This window comes from Haemaphysalis longicornis, unplaced genomic scaffold, assembly GCF_048455015.1.
Source record: "Haemaphysalis longicornis isolate Haplotype H1 unplaced genomic scaffold, Haemaphysalis longicornis Haplotype H1 scaffold_3, whole genome shotgun sequence".
Taxonomy (NCBI): Eukaryota; Metazoa; Arthropoda; class Arachnida; order Ixodida; family Ixodidae; genus Haemaphysalis; species Haemaphysalis longicornis.
The window spans coordinates 38,794,993-38,813,738 of record NW_027526335.1 but is presented as its reverse complement, the minus strand read 5'-3'; the positions used below and the strand labels follow the sequence as shown (position 1 = coordinate 38,813,738).

General features: G+C 47.2%; 1 protein-coding gene across 1 annotated transcript in view; it reads left to right on the top strand.

Moving 5' to 3' along the window:
- Positions 1-14,423, top strand: part of LOC144173218 (uncharacterized) — a 39,989-nt gene extending 25,566 nt beyond the window's left edge. Inside the window, exon 2 of the mRNA XM_077701717.1 lies at positions 13,764-14,423. Coding sequence (XP_077557843.1) covers positions 13,764-13,887 — 124 coding nt within the window. The 3' untranslated portion in view covers positions 13,888-14,423. The remainder of the gene's footprint in view (positions 1-13,763) is intronic.
- Positions 14,424-18,746: the final 4,323 nt, after the last annotated feature.

The following is an 18,746-nucleotide window of genomic DNA, read 5'->3' as shown; positions in this document are numbered from 1 at the left end:
AGTGCTCTGCACTAAAACTTACCAAACTCACGTGAGCATGCGCCTCTTGAGGAGCCCCCTGTGTCGGCGAGCTCGACCTTCGAGGACAGTCTTCCCAGCCTTCGTGGCGTGACGCGTGCTCTTCTACTCGCCAGTCACACGTGCGTTCAGGCCTTAAGTTGGGAGCCGACAGGCCGAGTTTAGGCTACAGACGCTGAGTTCGCAAAGCCGGTTGCCACGGGTTCTAACGCTAGCTAACGCGATCCACTGCGTTAAAGATATCAAAGGCTACGGACAAAACAATCGGGCCTGACAGTCATAGGGAACTTTCAGCGGTAAGCTCGCAAATTCATGGAAAGTGCAAATGCCGGTTCTTCGACGAAGGGGGAGGGGCCACCAGCGGTGCTAGCTGTTTCTCCAGACTTGCACCACTAGTGCAAGCTGCCCCAGCGTTTTTTTTTTACATAAACTGGTACGTTGAAGAGACTTGTCTTTCCCAAAATAACTTCATTTATTTCGTGGCGAGGGAAAAAGACAGACACACCTCAAAAATAAATGCCCAAACAACTGTAAAGTAAGTCAGAATTATTATGTGAGGAGGTTTCGAGAATACCCAAGCTTCTCCTCCCCCTCCGACACACGCATTATTCGCCTTCTCAAAATTGTATCTTGTGTAAGGCGTAGTGCATTTCGAGGATAAATATCACCAGTTTTGAATCAGGTCGCACTGTAAGCCCCACTTCCTTGCCACATTTCTGCGCGAATAAGAAGATCTATCCGCAATAGCATCCCCTTTGTGCAGCTCCCTTGATTTGCTGCTTCGGCGAATACCCTTCGAGCTTGTGTGCAGGGGCTACTCCCGTTCAGAGAGAAATGTCGGAGCGCCTCTCGCCTAATACGAGGACGAAACATCTGCATGTTCAGGGCTGCGGTGAGTTTTGGTGCGAAACGAGACTTCCAGAGGGATAATAGAATAGCATTTACGACAAAATGAATTGACGCGACTTGCTTGCATGCGCTTCATGCTTCGGTCAGCGATTGATTCACTTTTTTTTCAAGGAGCGCAATTCTTTCCCTGTGAGGCTCGAGTTTTTTTTTTTTTTTTTTTTTTGCTATAAATGTGGGGCGACCATCTCCCATTGGCGATTTCGTTCTTAGCTTCTAAGTAAACATATCAGGCGTCGGGCCCGAAGAATGAAGTAAAGTCTTTGGTCCCATTATTGTATTTTAAAGACGAAAGTCCTTTTTGGGCCACTTAAATCCAGAAATATTGGTATCTGTCTGTCTGTCTGTCTGTCTGTCTGTTACTCCGCTCAGCCACCCGGCCAAAGTGACACAAGGCCTGCGCGATAGTCCTGTATACTCGAAGCCAAATCTTAAGTCTGGTGTAATGTTTATTCTTGTCAACATTGTTGAACAAGAACAAGTCATTACGCAAATATAAGACAGAGAATTAATACACAAGGGATATTCACAGTGTTCCTTTGTAAAAAAATTCATACATGTTTGATTTTTGCGAAATGAAATGCTACATTCACTAAAGAAAAAAATTCACACTGTCGCCGGCTGTCCCTCGCATAACTAAAGCTTCTGGCGGCATTTTAAGAAATCAAGCGGCAACAGTTACGAAAGGTTCAACTATACAGGGTGTCCCAGCTATCATGCACCAAGATTTTAAAAAAGAGAAATTGCGTAACTCGAAGAAAACCTAGTGCATAATGTTTGCAGTACTGTGAAGAAGGGGAGAGTCATTTTTTCGTTAATGAGACTTAATTAATTGTAATTAATTATCTAACTCGAGAAATACTGTCCTCATCACTAAAGTGTCAATGAGACACTTGTACGTAACCATGAGGGGCATCTAACTGCGCTATTTTCAGCGACGAACTAATTGCGTACTCATTTATTCTGACTGCTAAAGGAAACCCGCGAAATATGAAAAATACCACGTGACGACGTTTACGCGCGCATTGTAAAGCAGCGTCCCCAAACAAAGCTGATTGAAAGCAACTGCTTCGCGTGTTACCCGCCCGAAGAGACAGCGCATCACCTTGATAATAGCATGCATGGAGGGAACCGCAGCAGCAAGATTTGCGGGACGCGTGTGCAGATAAGGAACAAACTCGGTCGCGATTTCTTCTTTCTTTCTTTTGTCTATTTCATTCTGGCTAACTCAGAGGCAGCCTGTTTGAGGGCGTTGCTTTACGGTGCGCGCGGAGGCGCCATCACGTGGTATTTCTCATATTTCGCGGGTTTCCTTTATCAGTCAGAATAAATGTGTACGCAATTAGTTCATCGCTGAAAATGCCGCCGTTAGATGCTGCCCCTCGTGGTTTCCTACAAGTGCCTCATTGACACTTTAGTGATTAGGACAGTATTTCTCGAGTTAGATAATTAATTACAATTAGTTAATTAAGTCTCATTAAATAAAAAAATACTGTGCGCTTCTTCACAGTACTGCAAACATTATGCACCAGGTTTCTTTCGAGTTACGCCTTTACTCTTTTTTTAAATCTTGGTGCATGATAGCTGGGACACCCTGTATATGTTCCACGTTCTGCTGGGAACGCACGTGGACTAGAGTAACGCGTTTCTATAAACGTTGGAGTAGGGCACCTGGATTCACGCGCGTCTCCGCCGTACGGCAGCGCTGGCATCGTGCACCTGGCCTGGAGCAGTGGAACGCGGTCAATTTAAACTGACTTGAGCAATCCCTTAGCGTGATTACCTTGGGAGGAGCGCGACGCAAGTAGGACAACATGAAAGGTGAGCGGGAAAGCGAAGGGAGGCATTTACTTGGCAAATGTCGACAAAGACATTCGTCTTTTGTCGACATCTGCAACGAAAGGAGCAGACACGGGGCCAAGTTTTTAACTTATGACAGTGAACCTGTACTCACTCACGCGATAGATGAGTGAGCTCTGAGCGCCTGCTGTTTCCATTACATGCTTATGAGGCCAGCCAGCGGAGGACTTGTTAATGTCCAGTTAAGGCATTGTTTTATTTCTCGCTTTTTTATCTAAAAACAGAGTCGACCACCTTCTGTCACCCGCAGAACCAGACATGCATTTCTGGCTTTACTCGATACAGACCTTTCCTTTAAGCTCGTGCTTTCAAAACGGGTAAAAATAAAAATAACTATGCTTCAGAAACGGCAAGAAAGCAGCCGCTATGTGTCGTTCGACGGGAAAACCAGCTTTTTGCACTTAGGCAAAATTACCTCCCCTGGAACTAGCGCTCTCCGTAGCAAGGTAAGAAAACTCAACCAAATGGTACGTCGCTTACCACTTTAAGGGCTCGTTATTTTTGTTGCGACACACAAATAATTTCTATTATTTTCAGTTTTACCAATTATAGTTTTCCATTTAGGTAGAAGATGGAGCTCCTTCGACGGCAGCTGTTTTCAACTCCCTATACCCTTTTTATACTCCTTTCTGTATATACCTTGCAGACATAAATGAACAGATAAAATTTCTCCTCAGGCTTCTTTATTTTACTTTGGGCTTACAGCGCTTTGAAAAATAGGCTCACATATCTTATGTTGTGTACAGGACAAGTTACTATATGCCTTCTTCTTCTCAGGTGGTTCAGGTGAAAAGAAAAGGAAGTGCACTGGGGATATATTAAGCCCAACTGGGGGCTCACCTGCATACAACCCAGTGCAGGGGGAGGAGGGGGATATAAAAATTAGAGAGGACTATATGCCTTGTTTCATGAAGCTTCGTAACAAAAGATTTACGACTAAACAAAACAAAACGAATAAGCGTGACAAAACAGTCGCCGCCAGAGCCACCTGGGGTATGTCTTTCAACTTTTACTCAATCGCCATAACTTTTTATGATTCAGTAGGCTGGGCATGCTTTGACCCTGATCATGTATGTTGCGATTTCATAGTTGAATTTCATAAAAACAACCTCGTAGGAACTTTATCATCACAATCACTAAAATTTTCAGTGTCTGCCTCAAAAGTTCTACCACAGTTTGACTTTTGCGGAAATTCAATAGCTCAGTTCCAGCGCCTTTTGCAGGGTCTAACAAAAAACCACCTGGTATTGTCATGGGTGCCCTCGTTGCGCAAAACGCACGATAACATGGCGCCCGTTCCTACAAGGCTCTAAGAGCAGTGCCTTAAGAAAGTATGCCACGTCGCAGTGCGTGGAGGGCCACTTCGACCCGCATGAAGATAAAACACTCCGGTACCGCCGCGATCGAAGCCTGCATGTTTCATGGACGCTGAGCTGTTTTGCTTGTCCTAGTGAGGTTAATGGGATCGTGCATGTAGGCCACTCTTTTGTGTCTCCCCAAGCATGTCTCTGTGGTATCCTTCGGTGGTAAGGGAATGTTGTACGGGGCTGTTCCCACCATCGACACATGCACCACGCAGCCGCCTCTGCTGCGGCACATGTGGTATAGGATACTGTTTCATTTTTTAGTTGGCTTTACTGCGGCCATCGAGAGACTGGTGCCTATGGCGTACCTACGCAGTGCAGGTACGTACCTCTGCGTGCCTGCAGTGGTCCTATTTACTTCGTTTTTTGAGCCCTTGTAAGACACAAGCCAGATAATGTATGCATACTAAATATCAGCACATTTGTCGTCCTTATGCATTGGAATGAACAGGGAGCAGTGTCTTGACCAAAACGTTCGGCTGCTAATACGTGATGACGGTCTGTTAATGGTGCATATGTTCTAAGTTATTTGCCTGAACCATCACATTCCTGGAAGCCAGCGAAAGCGTTTCTGTGTTTCCTCGGCCCGACTGGCCTAAGCCGAAGAACCTCGAGGCTTCTTTGCGCCTACCACTTCATGCTTGTTGTTGGTACGGTAGACTCGAAATTATTCAAGCTGGAATATTTCAAACTTTAGGTTTATTCAAACAAATTTAAAAAGTTTGGTTGGCCCGCTATGTTTTCAAAATATTTTAAAGCCGCCTATTTCAAACTACTTCAGTATAAAAATTCGGGTAATTCATACTCTTTGCTTCTCCGTGCCTGAACATATCTGCTGGGTTTGCCGCTACTAGCTGCATATTTGCATCCTTATATTACTAGCAGTCACAAGTAAAGCCGATTTATTGCACACACGTGTTTTTAATTGCGAAACCGCTCGCATGAAAACTCAGTTTCGAATTCTCATGCAAAGACAAAGCAGTCATCTATTCGTGATTTTTTTTAAGTGTGAATAGCACTTAAGTATTGTGTTTGAATGCTGCAATATTCAAGTGTATGAGAATGTTTTATTACAACACGGTATATTGCCCCGAGCCATATTTATAAGAACTTCTGATGATTCAAATTTCTGATCATTCAGACAAAATCATGGGGTCCCTTGGAGTTTGGAGTAACGCGAGTCTACTTATCTCCCTTTTAGTGCGGAGAGTATAAACGTTCGTTTCGCTGTTTGAATTCTATTCTTTCACTTGTCATCACTTCGTTCTTCTTAATTCGCAAGCATTCTTTTGCGACCCTCCCTAGAAATCTGTTCATCGTCGAACCCCGTAATGTGTTTCATGAACTCATTAGCAGATATGCATAAGCCACGTGGGGTGTACGATAAAATGCCCTTCATTGAAAAAAAAAACTGTTTACTGAAAGGTCACAGACCTTAGCCACCAAGGTTTCTACGGCAAATATGTATACAGATGCATGTGGAGGGAAGACACCCTGAACAGAATGCTTACCCTCTGCATGAGAATTTGTGTGAACTACTAACACGAAAACATCGCGACAGAACACAAAAAGGGAAGGTGAACTTATTCGGAGATACGGGGAAAGAAAACTAGTAAGCCAGGTTCAACTGTTCGCATTATATTTGAAGTTAAAGAAAAATACGGAAGTTGTGTGCTATTTTTCATGTTACTAAGCAATGTATCTGAATATTTTTTTTAACGATGCAAATAACCCTCTTTTCGCCTAATGAAACAACGGCGTAATTTTTGGTTTAACAGGCATATCCGTATCCATCTTTTTAACGTAATAGAAAACACGGCTGTAAATAAAAACAAATGGAACAAATTTAGGCAGAAGAAACAAGTTTATGGAGCTACCAATCTTTTGCGGTGGTGAATCACGTAGACCAAGAATAATTATACACCAGGTGAGCAACCATTGTAAAAAAAAGCCAAGGTTGAATCAGGTAGACAACTTCAGCTGTTACCATTCAGGGCTAATAATGTTTTATTTATTAAAAGCCGCACTGTTATGCGGAAAATTTGCAGGTGGCTGAAAAGGACATAGAACACTACAATATCAAAACGAAAGAAAGAATGGTGCACTGCTGAATTTGCAAACAAAAACGACTAATCAAAACGAAACACTAAATTCATGCTAATTCCCTAAAAAAAGAAAGGGGACTGAACGAAAAGTATTGAGGTTAGTGGAAAGCGAAGGTGTAAAAACGAAAACAAAAACTGTAAGGGAGGAAAGCCTGGAGGGGGAGATGGTCAGCCGGGTTTGGGCAAGTTGCGGTGACGCAGATGTCACGCGCAAGGTTGTGACTCTCCGCCGGCCACGGCATCAGCTATAGCCCGAAAACGGAAGAGGGAATGGAGTGGCGAATGGGGAACCAGCTCCTGCCGTAGGTGGTTCCAAGAAAGGTGGCTGTAAAAGTAAATTTTCTAGCATTCCTTTTTTCTCGCGGCAAACAAAAGTACTTGTAACGCTTCCGTCGTTTTGTCCCTACTGCATCCGGTAAAGCGAAACCACCCTTTCGTGAAAGGTGCGGCGCACAAACTGCAAAGAAGTGAAGGAGCCCATGAAACAAGTAAAGAAGGCCTGCGAACACGCAGGCAGAACAACGAGAGAATTCAAACGAAGCTGAAAATAAACGCGACAGAAATGCGAGTGCTGTGTTTGGCCCGAAACGTGACGCGCGAGGATCGTCACACTCTCGAAATGGCTTTGGCGAATGGGTCTTTTGTCTTTTGGTTTGCTTCTGTACGCGCTCCTCCCTGTACCTGTACGCAGGCACGTGTTCGATGAAAGTGTCAGCACCGTTTTATTCTTTTGTCCGAGAGCATGTACCTTCACCAGGAATTATGCTTTGCCTAATTAACGTTTTCTTCGCTGTATTTAGTCGTTTATAGCAATTTTTTGTGTTCTAGCACCCTAGTATTGCTTTTTGCCGGTGACGAATGACGTTAGCGAGCTTCTAATTGAGCTGTAACAGTCGAAGTGGCGAAATGGCTGCACGGGCACTTTCCTCTGCCCTTTCCGCAGTGAATGGGGCCCACGTGCACACCACTCGATCAAAATGTGCCGCTTCATCTGTTCCGGCAATTCGGGGGCACACCCAGTTTATGCCGCTGCCTTCCGTCTTATTTTATTTTTTAGGGGCGAGCACCTTAGACGGGCTAGGGCCGGTTGGTTGTTACCACGAAGTCAATGACGCGTACCCACTCTGGGGGATTGGCCAAGTCAGAGTTTGTAAGAAGGTTGAGAATTATAACTAAGGAAAAATAGACCTAAGGAGATTGTGGCGAACGTGACGTTAACAAATTTGAGAACCAATGAAAACTAAAATAACTTTAACATAATGCAGCAAAAATAGATAGTAGAGGTACCGGAAAAAGAAAGTACGAGATGTGCTTTATTACCAGAGTAAACGACTTGTTTCTGAAATAAAAACCTGAAGGGCCCGACAAACAACTCCGTGACAGAAACCTAACCCGAATGCCTAAAATGACAGTAAATTCGAAACAGACAATGAAAGACCCAGGCGGAGGAGGGAACCTCCAGGTATCGATTTCGGAGAGAGTATAACCACCGGGCTGTCGGCGTCTTATGTCGGCGTCGTCGGAAGTCGTCGTATTCTCGTGTGGTCACGGTACTAAAAGACAAGGACACTCATTTTTCAACGTCTCGTGCTGGAACGTTTCATTTCCGTGGGCAAAAATGCGTACTAAAAGAAAATTTCGTTCGCGCTTGCTTGCTTGTTTCTATTTCGCTCCGTACTCGCTTTAACTTTAAAATTTGCAGTTCTCCATTTCGAATCTCAATTCTCCTCCGTCTCTGTAATTGAGATGTCGCGTATATCAGCGCGCGCCGTTTGGCAAGAGAGAGACTTGCGATCTTTAAATAAACTTCTTCACTGCATGCTTCGCCCCTGCCCATGTTTCACGTTAATGGACATGGCCCTTTTTTTTTAAACGCTTCGCTGCATAGCGTCCCACATGACGTCTCTCCACACTATGCAGAACGTGAATTACACGTGATCTTCAGCGGCGTTCCGAACCTAAAGCGACCTAAAAAAACATAATCACTATTATTAACAAAAACAAGTAGAAATAAGTTTACAAAAAAACGTGCAATAAGAAAATGTAAAAGCGGTCTACTGAGGCTCGAACCCAGGCCGTCAGCGCCACTACTTAGAACTTTCCTGCGAGGCTACGGAAACTTTTTTTTATTGCCTGGTTTCGGTCAATACGTACACGCAAAACATAAACAAAATTACACCGCGTGAAAAGGACCTAGCACATGCTTTGCTAGTGTGTCAGGTTTAAAAAATTTCCCCGCATTTCCCCGAGGGGAAGAATGTGAAAGTGCGAATGCACGAGTTGAATTTGCGCGGTTCGGTAATGTTCGCGAAAGAGAGATCACACACACACACACAACTACAGAGAAAGAAAGATTCATTTATTCACAGGCACCTATTTGTGTTGTCGTTGTACTTGATTGCTAGAGCGGATCTCAGCTTTGAAATTTCGTGTCAGTACTCCTTTAAGCGGGTGCATTAGCCCTTCTCACGCCCGATTCCTGGCCAATCCTCCACGTGGGTATGTGCCATGCACAGACACCTATTTGTGTTATCGTTGTACTTGATTGCTAGAGCGGATCTCAGCTTTGAAATTTCGTGTCAGTACTCCTTTAAGCGGGTGCATTAGCCCTTCTCACGCCCGATTCCTGGCCAATCCCCCACGTGAGTATGTGCCATGTCAGCGGCCAGGCAGCGCGCGCCCATCTCCCCCCCGTTGCCAAGGAAGACGAGGAGATTCCTGGCCAATCCCCCACGTGGGTATGTGCCATCTCCCCCCGTTGCCAAGGAAGACGAGGAGCGCGCGCACCCGCAGCTGTTGCTATGTGGACGGACGGCGGTCAACGGAATTCAGGGTCGCTTATAAAGTGAATTCGCACTTAAAAGGCGGTAGCCTCGCCACAGTCTCCAGCACAGTCACCCACTCGGGTGGACTACGCTGGGCTTTCAACCCCTCGACCTTGTAACGGACATTATCACAAAAAAAATTTCTCCCTGGCCTCGCATCTACATAATTGCACCGATGGGCCATGCGCGCCTTCCATATAACGTGTAGGGACAGTGACATAATGAAGTCGTATGGAACATATGTTCATTTTCTATGGCTGAAAACCTAATTACATCACCATCCACAAGAAAATCTTTGTTTAAGGTACGCTGTAACACGTCCCATAGCAAGACCCCGTCCCAACAATCTATGAACACGTGTTCGATGATATCTGGCTTTATGCATGGAAAGCAATTAGGGCCCCAAGGCACAAGTAAACCTTTCTCAATGATCCATGTTTTTGCTGGTAGTAATCCCGCGTGCAATTTTAAGAAAAACGATTTAACATTGCCAGGAGCTGGCATTCTTTTCACGCGCCGAAGAACATCTTGTCTCGGCCCCACATTGTATAAGAACCTGTACAGTGGGATCGGTAATAGCGTATCCACGAGATCGTTACGCAATTTCTTCCTCGGCACATGAAATAAATATGCCAAGGTGAAGCGGGCACAAAGAAACCGTATTGCATCCACAACTTCACGTAGGTAACCATGGATTCCGCCGCCATAAACACAACAGGATACAACCAAATCAGGCCACACTGCACCTAAACGAACCTGACACACCGTGCGCAAAAAAGGGTCGCATACATCTCTCTGAAAATGGAAACGGTTTACTACTTGGCGGAAGAATAAGTGCGCCAAAGAAGGTCCACTGGAGCGAAACGGTGAAACAGGTTTGTCCGACTCGGTCACTCCCATGTGGAACCCCATAGAAACACGGCAAACATACGGTGCAATCTTTGTGCATTGGCACGCCCGCCGTGTAATGGACCTTCTCCAGGTTCGAAAAGCGCTCGTAGCGGCGAATACGACAAGAAGAATTGGTGGCTCTTTAAGCCATGGTGGCCAGGGAAGCTGTTGTCCAATATTGCTAATCATGAGGCACGCCCATAATGAGAGCTAACAGGCTTGCCTTGGGCGCACACACACCGGGCTCCGCTTTGTAAACTTTATGCGCAGGGGCTTCTCTTTGACTGCGCTGTTGACGAAGTTTATCAGGTTCTCGTGTGTTGGTTTATAACCGTATTAGGCCCGGCGACCCTACGGCCTCCGTCAGAAGCGGTATTTACGATTAGAGCGAGCCAGCAACACTAATGACGGTTCCTGAACGCGCATGATCAAGTAGAGGTAGTGGAAAAGGGCTATACCTGCATCACGTACTATATAGTTTGGATACGAAAACAAGTTATAAACGGCAGCACGTGCAAATGTGGATAGTTGCTTTCCCCCCAACTTTTCAGCCTTGTACCGCATCTCGATTGCATGCCTTCGCCAGCACGGGTCATTATCCCGATAATTTCAAGCGGGACTCCTAAGTACTTCGTGGGCGTGGCTACCCAGTTTATTAGTGCAAATACGCTGGGCTTCGATTGCCATGCCAAAAACCAAGGCACTTATCGGGAGTTGGTTGGTTTGGGCCGAAAGAATGGCTCATACCCACTCAGGGGGATTGCCCAGGAAATGGGCGCTAACTGATAGAAAAAAAACTGTGCTCAAGATTAAAAGAAATATACTGAATGTACTTGAAATACTCGGTAAGGAAAAAAACTGTATATAAACGGGAATAAAAATATAATAAGTATAATGCCAGAAAAAGAGGTGCAGCATCAGAGAGGACACACCAACTATAAAATCAACGCTAATAAATAAGGAAAGGAGAGACAGAAGGACAACCATGGAAAATACGTAAATAAATAAAGCAAGAAGACATGGCAGCAAAGGAGAGGCATTGAGCGAGAAGGAAGTGGGAACAGGCTCCGACATGTTTTATAGAACATCCCGCCATCTTGATCGAGCGGTTAGCACCGTGTACGGCGAGATTCAGAAATGAATGAGTCTACAGCGCGGTAAATATCTCCGCGGCAAAAACCCAGGACGTTCGCCCGAATGATAATATTACAGGAACCGACATTGGGTGGGCCAACTGATTAAAAGTGCTTTCCAGATATCTTTTTCGCGTCGAGGTGCAGCGTCGGCAGAAGAGGAAAAAATGTTTTATTGTGTCTAACTCATTACAAAATGCACAAAGGGGTGAGGAGGCCAGATCACAGCTGTGCAAATAATAAATTTGGTGCGCTACAGCGAAAGTTGGTTATGCTAACTTCAATTTCTCGTGATTGACTAATCTGGCACTTCCATGAGTACCGGAAGTGCTCAAGCTCTGAACCTACGCACGCAGTTTCAGCCATGCATTGTAGGAGGCTAATCTACGAAAACATGCCGAGTGTTTAGCAGGAGCTCCATAGAATAGCCCTAGCAGTCACATCAAACATATCACGTGGGCGCTGTACAGCATAGCGTTTGGAAGCAGGCAGACGAGGCCGGAATTTTTTTTTTTTTTTTTTTTCAGCGTGGGTCATATCACTAGGCTTTTATATAGGGATGAACAGCTACTGCTGGGGCTTTCTTTTCTTTTTTTTTTTTGGCGTTGCTTCGTGCGTAGTACGAACGTGCAGGGTCAACTAGGAATATTGTTTTCAAAGTCACGCGGAGAAGGAGGAGGAGGAAAAACTTTATTGTGAGCCTCGTGATGTGGGAGTGGCCCCACATTGACCAGCTTTCGTTGCCGAGTGCCCGATTTGAATTTCTACCTTCACTGCGCACGCATAGCGCCTTCGGCCATATGCGATTTTTGTCAAGAGGAGGAGACAATTGAATATTTCCTGCCGTCTTGCCGGCGGTTCTCCTCTCCCCGAAATTGATACCTGGGGATTCACCTCCGGCTCTTGGGTCTTTTGTCTGTTTCGAATTTACTGTCATTTGGGGCATCGGGTTTAGGTTTCTGCCACGGGCATGTTTGTCGCGCCCATCACGCTTTTATTTCAGAATCGAGTCGTCTACCCTGTTAAAACACATCTCGTACTTTCTTTTTCTGGTACGTGTAGTATCGGTTTTTGCTTGAGTATGTTACAGTTATTTCGATTTTCTTGGGTTCTAAAAATTGTTAACATCACGTCCCTCCCATTCTCCAGTTTTATTTTAAGTGCAATGCACTTCTTAAGCGACCCTGAACCTGCGTCCACCGGCGATGTCCGCGCACGTGGAGATGTGGAGATGGGCGCGCGCAGCCTGGCCGCTGACATAGCACATACCCACGTGGGGGATTGGCCAGGAATCTCCTCGTCTTCCTTGGCAACGGGGGGAGATGGGCGCGCGCTGCCTGGCCGCTGACATGGCACATACCCACGTGGGGGATTGGCCAAGAATGGGGCGTGAGAAGGGCTAATTCACCTGCTTAAAGGAGTACTGACACGAAATTTCAAAGCTGAGATCCGCTCTAGCAATCAAGTACAACGACAACACAAATAGGTGTGTGTGTGTGTGTGTGTGTGTGTGATCTCTCTTTCGCGAACATTACCGAACCGCGCAAATTCAACTCGTGCATTCGCACTTTCACATTCTTCCCCTCGGGGAAATGCGGGGAATTTTTTACCCTTAGTTTGAATTATTTACCTTTTTTTTACCAAACCTCACTTTGCCAATCCCGAGACTGGGTACGCGCCATTGATTTTTGGTACCAACCAACAATTCCAGGAGAGCGTGGGACGACCGTGCTGTCTCAGCCGTGGACATCCGACAGACCTCCCCAAAATCGTTGAGCTTTATCACGCAACTGGGCTAAATACGATACCTGGTCATATTTGTTGTAAGCGCATGGACACATCTTTTTTTAAATTAAACCGAAATACGGGTACGGGCACGGTGCGAGTAACATGAGGCACTTGGCTTATAGCATTCATTCTGTTTTAACAGAGAATGTGGTGGCGGCAGTTGCGTCGATGGTAGTGAAGCAGTGTTCCGAATCCCGTACGTGATCGGACAATAGCGATCGTGAAGTATTGGTGATGCAAGAGGTAGACGGTGGAGGGGACACCGCGAACAACGTCCAATGAGAACAGGGTTCAGTAGCTAAGGCGTTGTGCTGCTGAGCACGACATCGCGGGTTCGATTCTCGGTCGCGGCAACCGCTTTGCTGATGGAGACGAAAAGCAAAAACGCCCGTGTGAACGAGATTTCGGCGCACGTTTAAGATCCCCAGGTGGTCTAAATTAATTCGGAATCCTTCACTACGGCGCGCCTCATCCCCTGCGTTGCATCGGCGCGTTAAAACCTACAATCAGTCACCAATGAGAACAGGAATTGATTTGAACCCGCTGCCCTGGATTCGTCTCAACAACTGCAGGGCAGCTAGGCATTACCTCAAACATTGGCTGGCTTTGGATGTATATCGGAATTTGTCCTGACATCCATTTAATATGGGTTTCTTTTGTGGCACCATACCGTACACCATGCAGTTAGCAATCAGCAATCGAGGCCATTGACATCTCTTTAACAAGAAATTTACAATCAGTAGTTATCTCTCGCATTTAAATTTCCCAATATATACACCTGCAAACTGGTGAAGCACTAAACATGCCGGCAAGGCGTGCCTACACCTCACAGGCTGTTTTCAGCAGTGCACGTTCACGACGTGGTCCGTGCAGGTACGGCGAGACTCGTCGCGAAGCGTGCCCCATTCGGTGGTGTCATTGCTGCACACGGCGAGAAACGAGCGGTGGGCGCAAGGCGGGGTGGGCGTGGCACAGCTCTGGAAGCACTCGGAGTTGACCAGCGGCATCTGCAGCCCCTCTCCTGCGACGACACCCGTCACGAAGACGTCCTCCAGGTACAGGAACGGCGTGTCCAGCGCCTTATTGAGAATCATCTCAGCGGCTTCTCCGGGCATGAGGTACGCATAGCCCTCGAGGAACGGTGGAAACGTGGGCTTTGTATATATGACGGGCGGCAGGTAGGCAGGAGCCAAAGGGTCCCGTTCAACTGGGTGCTGCGTTACCACGCTTCCGGCCACGAAGTGACCACGCTCCTCGTCCTCGCGCATCTGCAAGTAGCGGTGCAGGTTGCGAACGTTCACGAACGCGTAGTTTGCAGCCTTCATCACGAAGTGGACGCGGGGACACGTGGTCACTACCCAATGGAGCAGGAAAACCGTCTTGAGCGTCTCGTTCCTGCGGAGTGCGGTTCGGGCTTATCACTGGGCTGGTTCACACCGTCTGGATCTCGAGGGTACTGATGGCAATATGGAAACAAACAACGGTACCGCGATCGTGCTCACGAACAACCATAAAGGGGCAACGCTATGTGAAACGAGGGTACCAAAGCGTATGATATTTCGCCATTTCGTTTCTCTAAAAGGAAACAAAGAAAGCATTTGTGAACGAGCTAGCTCTGGTATTCCCCGCTCTGATCTCCTACTATCCTGAATAGTTTGTAGGCCGCTAATTTTGCTAGCTACGTGGTCACTGCCTCACCTGAAATGGATAGGTCCTGCTGGATTAGAAAAAAATCCTCCACTACCCTTTTGAGCCGGCGGGACTTCTGCTTCTGGCCTCGCCAGTATTCAAATAAGGACACATCTATATTTCCAAGTTCCCGAAGGGGAAGTGAGAAAATATAGAAAAAATGGCTGGTGATTACGATAATCCGTAATGCGACCTCTGGGCGCGGCAGCACTGCGCTGAGGCAGCACTCACTCGTGGGTTCATTCGACGGCAGGAATGATGAGCCTCTGCGTCGGCGGCGCAAAGTGCGTCTCAGGGCGGGACCATAGACACGCGCACGCCCCCTCACGTTTTCAGCAAGCGTCGCGCCGCCAAGCGCATCGTGCGGGCACAGCTTACTGCCCCGTCTCCTCCCACACCGCACACTTTCGGAGAGCGCTCGCTCGCGCCGCCACGGCGAACCACCCTCCACTCCCAATTTCGCGACACCCTCCTCCTTTTCTTTCTTTCACTCGTCGGTGTTCCCACCGTTTGCTTTTTCTTTCCCTCGTTGGTCTTCCCATAGATCGCTCGGTCACGACGACGGCGACGCGGCTTAGCCCAGAGACGGGCGACAAAATGCTGCGCCCTGAAATGTTCGTTCAACGCACTGCCTTAATGATAGAAAGGGACGCAAATCAGGCCTTTGTATCACACATAATGCAGTTTCATGGGTAGCAAAGGACCTGTCTCGCATCACAATTAGAATGTGACTTCAGCCTCTGACCCGGTTCTCATGAGATGTTAGGATAGCATACGATTGAAATGGTGATTGAATAGCACGTTACTAGATGTCGGCACAAAACACAAGTTTAACAAAAAGGACAGGTCTCTCGTATTTATTTATTTATTTATTTATTTATTTATTTATTTATTTATTTATTTATTTATTTATATGCTTACGCACCTACTCGTTTGCCCTTCAAGTGGTCATTTATTTATGCATACATTTAATTATTTGCAGCGCACGAACGCAGAGTAGATCCACGGCCGCTGGATGAAATCCAGCGGCCGTGGTAGGTCACCCGCAACCTGCGTTGCTTGCCCCTAATTCAAGTGGCGGTGCGAGCTACGAGCGTTTCTCTTTCCCCCGTTGTTCCCAAGGCAAAACAAAAGATATAGCATTTTTTGTTTACGACGAAGTGGGTGGGATCTCAGAACTCCAGACTACGTACGCCGAACTCCGATCTCTGGGCACCGTTTTTTTTTTTTTTTTTTCTGATGTCTGGCCGAAACTGATAAGTGTCAACTCAGTGATGGTTCCGTTACTATGTACCCTAGAAAACAAAAGGGTGCAACAGACACGAGTTCGCTTATACCCGCAGTTAACGTACGCACCTCATCCTCCGCAAAAAAATGTGGACGTTGTAGCCTTTGGTCAGCCATTCTAGCGCATTTACAGCAACTCTGAGCTTCCCAAACAGCTCCCCCCCCCTTCACTCTTGCATCCGCCTTCCTTAGGTAAGTAAGAGACGTAGACGGCCTCAATGGCTTACCTCGGGGCATAGAGTTTCTTACAGTATACACTAGAGAGGAATCTGGCGCTAGCGTCTACGCGGCTCACATCAAGGTCGTCTGTGTCGTCATGAACCGCCATTATACATCGCGCTCGCCTTAGTTTCATCATTGGCTTGGATTGAAACGTTTTAGTGACCGCAAATTTAAACAAAGTGCCACAAAAACGAGAGAATAGTGTTCAATTATGTAAGTGGAAAATAAAAACAGGCTGTTTTAAAACTAAGAAAAAAAGAAGTAAAGCGTATTTTTGCCGGAACGGTTGTGCCTGCTAATCCGCAGGCCAATTAGTTACGAACAATGTTATTATTTGGGGGGGGGGGTAACTCATTTGAGACTGTGTTTTTATTAATTTTACCATTATTTCGAAAAATAAGTTGTTTGAAGAGTTTCGAAAGTTTTTTGAGCGCGCCTATGAAAACGTTGCCTTCGTGGTGAACCGGTGCACCGCGACCGCCAGCTAGTTTAACAAGAAAAATGAAAACGTGGCGTTAAACAGTCGTGGACGATGACAAGATAGGACGCATACAAGCGCCCGTATCTGCCGTATCTTGTTTTCGTCGAAGTACGTTTTGTTTCTTCTTTTCGTCGGCTACAAATTTCGCGGCGGCATATTACCCGCTCAGTCATACGTCCTTCGACTGCGGCATGAGCAACGTCAGGTGCGATCACGCATTGCCTGCTGTTTCACTGAACACGGCTACCACAGAAACGGGAGGATTTCGGCTTCCTTGTAGCTCGTAAACGTGTGAATGCATAGTGAAGAAAGCAAATCCCAAAAACCGCTTAAGAATCCAGTTGTCATGCCAAGCCCAAGCCAAAAAGGATGTATTCCCACGAACGCCCATGACGACATGGCTTACGAGGCGCAGTTTCCTCTCTAGTATACTTAGTAAGAACCTCTATGCCTCGGGGTATCCACAAAGTCTGCCTGGATGATGTCCCCGTATTTCGCGATTTCTGAGGTCACGAAGTACTCCAGGGAGGGGTTTTCGGGCCGTTTGCCCAGGACAAAGTAGACGCGTGTCTCGTTTCCGTCAGCGTCCTGAGCCCAGCTGTCACGCGCCGCCTTGCGCTCCAACACTTGTTCTGCGCTCGACGTCACCAGCACGGCGAGGAAGCTCGGGCAAGGCCCGCGGGGGGAGGCAAGGAACTCGGCGCCTTTCCGCGGCAGCAATTGGCGAATGTGCCGCTGCTTTTGGTGCCATGACGTGGGGGGCCGCGGGTGGTTGGCATGAAACATGAGGAACGCCGCCAAGGCACAATCGAGAAGAAACACGACAATGCCTACGAGCGCTACCAGTCGCCGGTGTCTACGCCGCAGAATTAACATGACTAGGTCTCAGGAGTTGATCGGGCAGCTCCAGGCTTAGCTAATCCTCTGGTGGGAGGGGGGGGGGGGTGCTTGACGACCTTTCAAAATGGAGCACATATATTTACCGCTCGGGGGATATACAGGCGCCTCTGCGAACAGTAAGCTGTACACCAGTGCCGGATTCCAAATTACGGAGGTGATTATGATGAGGCTGATGAGGACAAGCACAATAATGATGATGGCGGACATCGTGATGAGGCGCTTAAACATATCGTAGATTCGCAACAGACAGCAGGCGCTAATTTCAACAAAGCGCAAACAAGAATAAGGAAGAGCAGGAGCCGAACTCTGCCTATAAAATATTATTTCGTAAGAACGGCACCACATCTGCTTTGAACAACTTCTACCAGCTGCTTTTGCAAGACGCAGTGAACTTGGCTATTTGCACCAAGTTTTTGGGCACACGCCAGCTAGATCCCAATGACGAGCGTCTAAGCCGTACTAAATTGAACCAACTGAACCTGACCATCAGATTCCAGGGCTTGTTTGAGCCGGCAATGGACGCCGACTTCTACCGAAATGCAACCACGTTGACCAATCCCCCAGAGGGGTATGTGTCATCGGTGGGCGGTGTACAGGGCAAACACTGCAGACCGGCCCTTTGTGAAGTACAAACATTTGGTCGTTAAAAAATAGACCTCTGCCAAAAACCTCTCCGAGGAGACGGTTCCTTTACTGCCTTGCTAGAGCGGATGATACGAGCCGTGATACGAGTGACCCCGAAATACAGGTAAAGGTCATCCAACTGGCCGAAGATGCCGCTCCCGCCCAAAGGCTGCAGGCCGCCATCTCAGGGGGTGGAATTCAGGAAGTCTACCACTTCCCGTCCTCCTTTCGCCCACGTTTAGGCAAAAATAAAGTTATTATCATCATCATCATACGAGTGAGTCGAGCGGCACCTGGAAATGGGGAGTTCTTTAAGTGAACCATAGCCCGGCCACGTTGCAACGGCTCTCTTTTTCAATGTTCTTTCGCCCGTTAGACTGGCTTTTGGTCACCTCAAACGTGCCTCTACAGTGAGTGGACTTTCACCGCTCCTTACTGGCATTTCTTATCGCCCACTGCTTCGCAGTTACATTGGAATATCGTCATCAACAGCGACGTCCGGCCGTTAGGCCTAGTGAATGGGGCATGTCTTCCTCGACGCCACCGGGGCTGTTTCGGCCGCCGTTGCTGGCGTATCCATGCCCGCCGACCAACCTGAATGACCCCCCCACGCCTCCGCAATCGTCTTCACAATTGCAAGAACCCCCACCTAC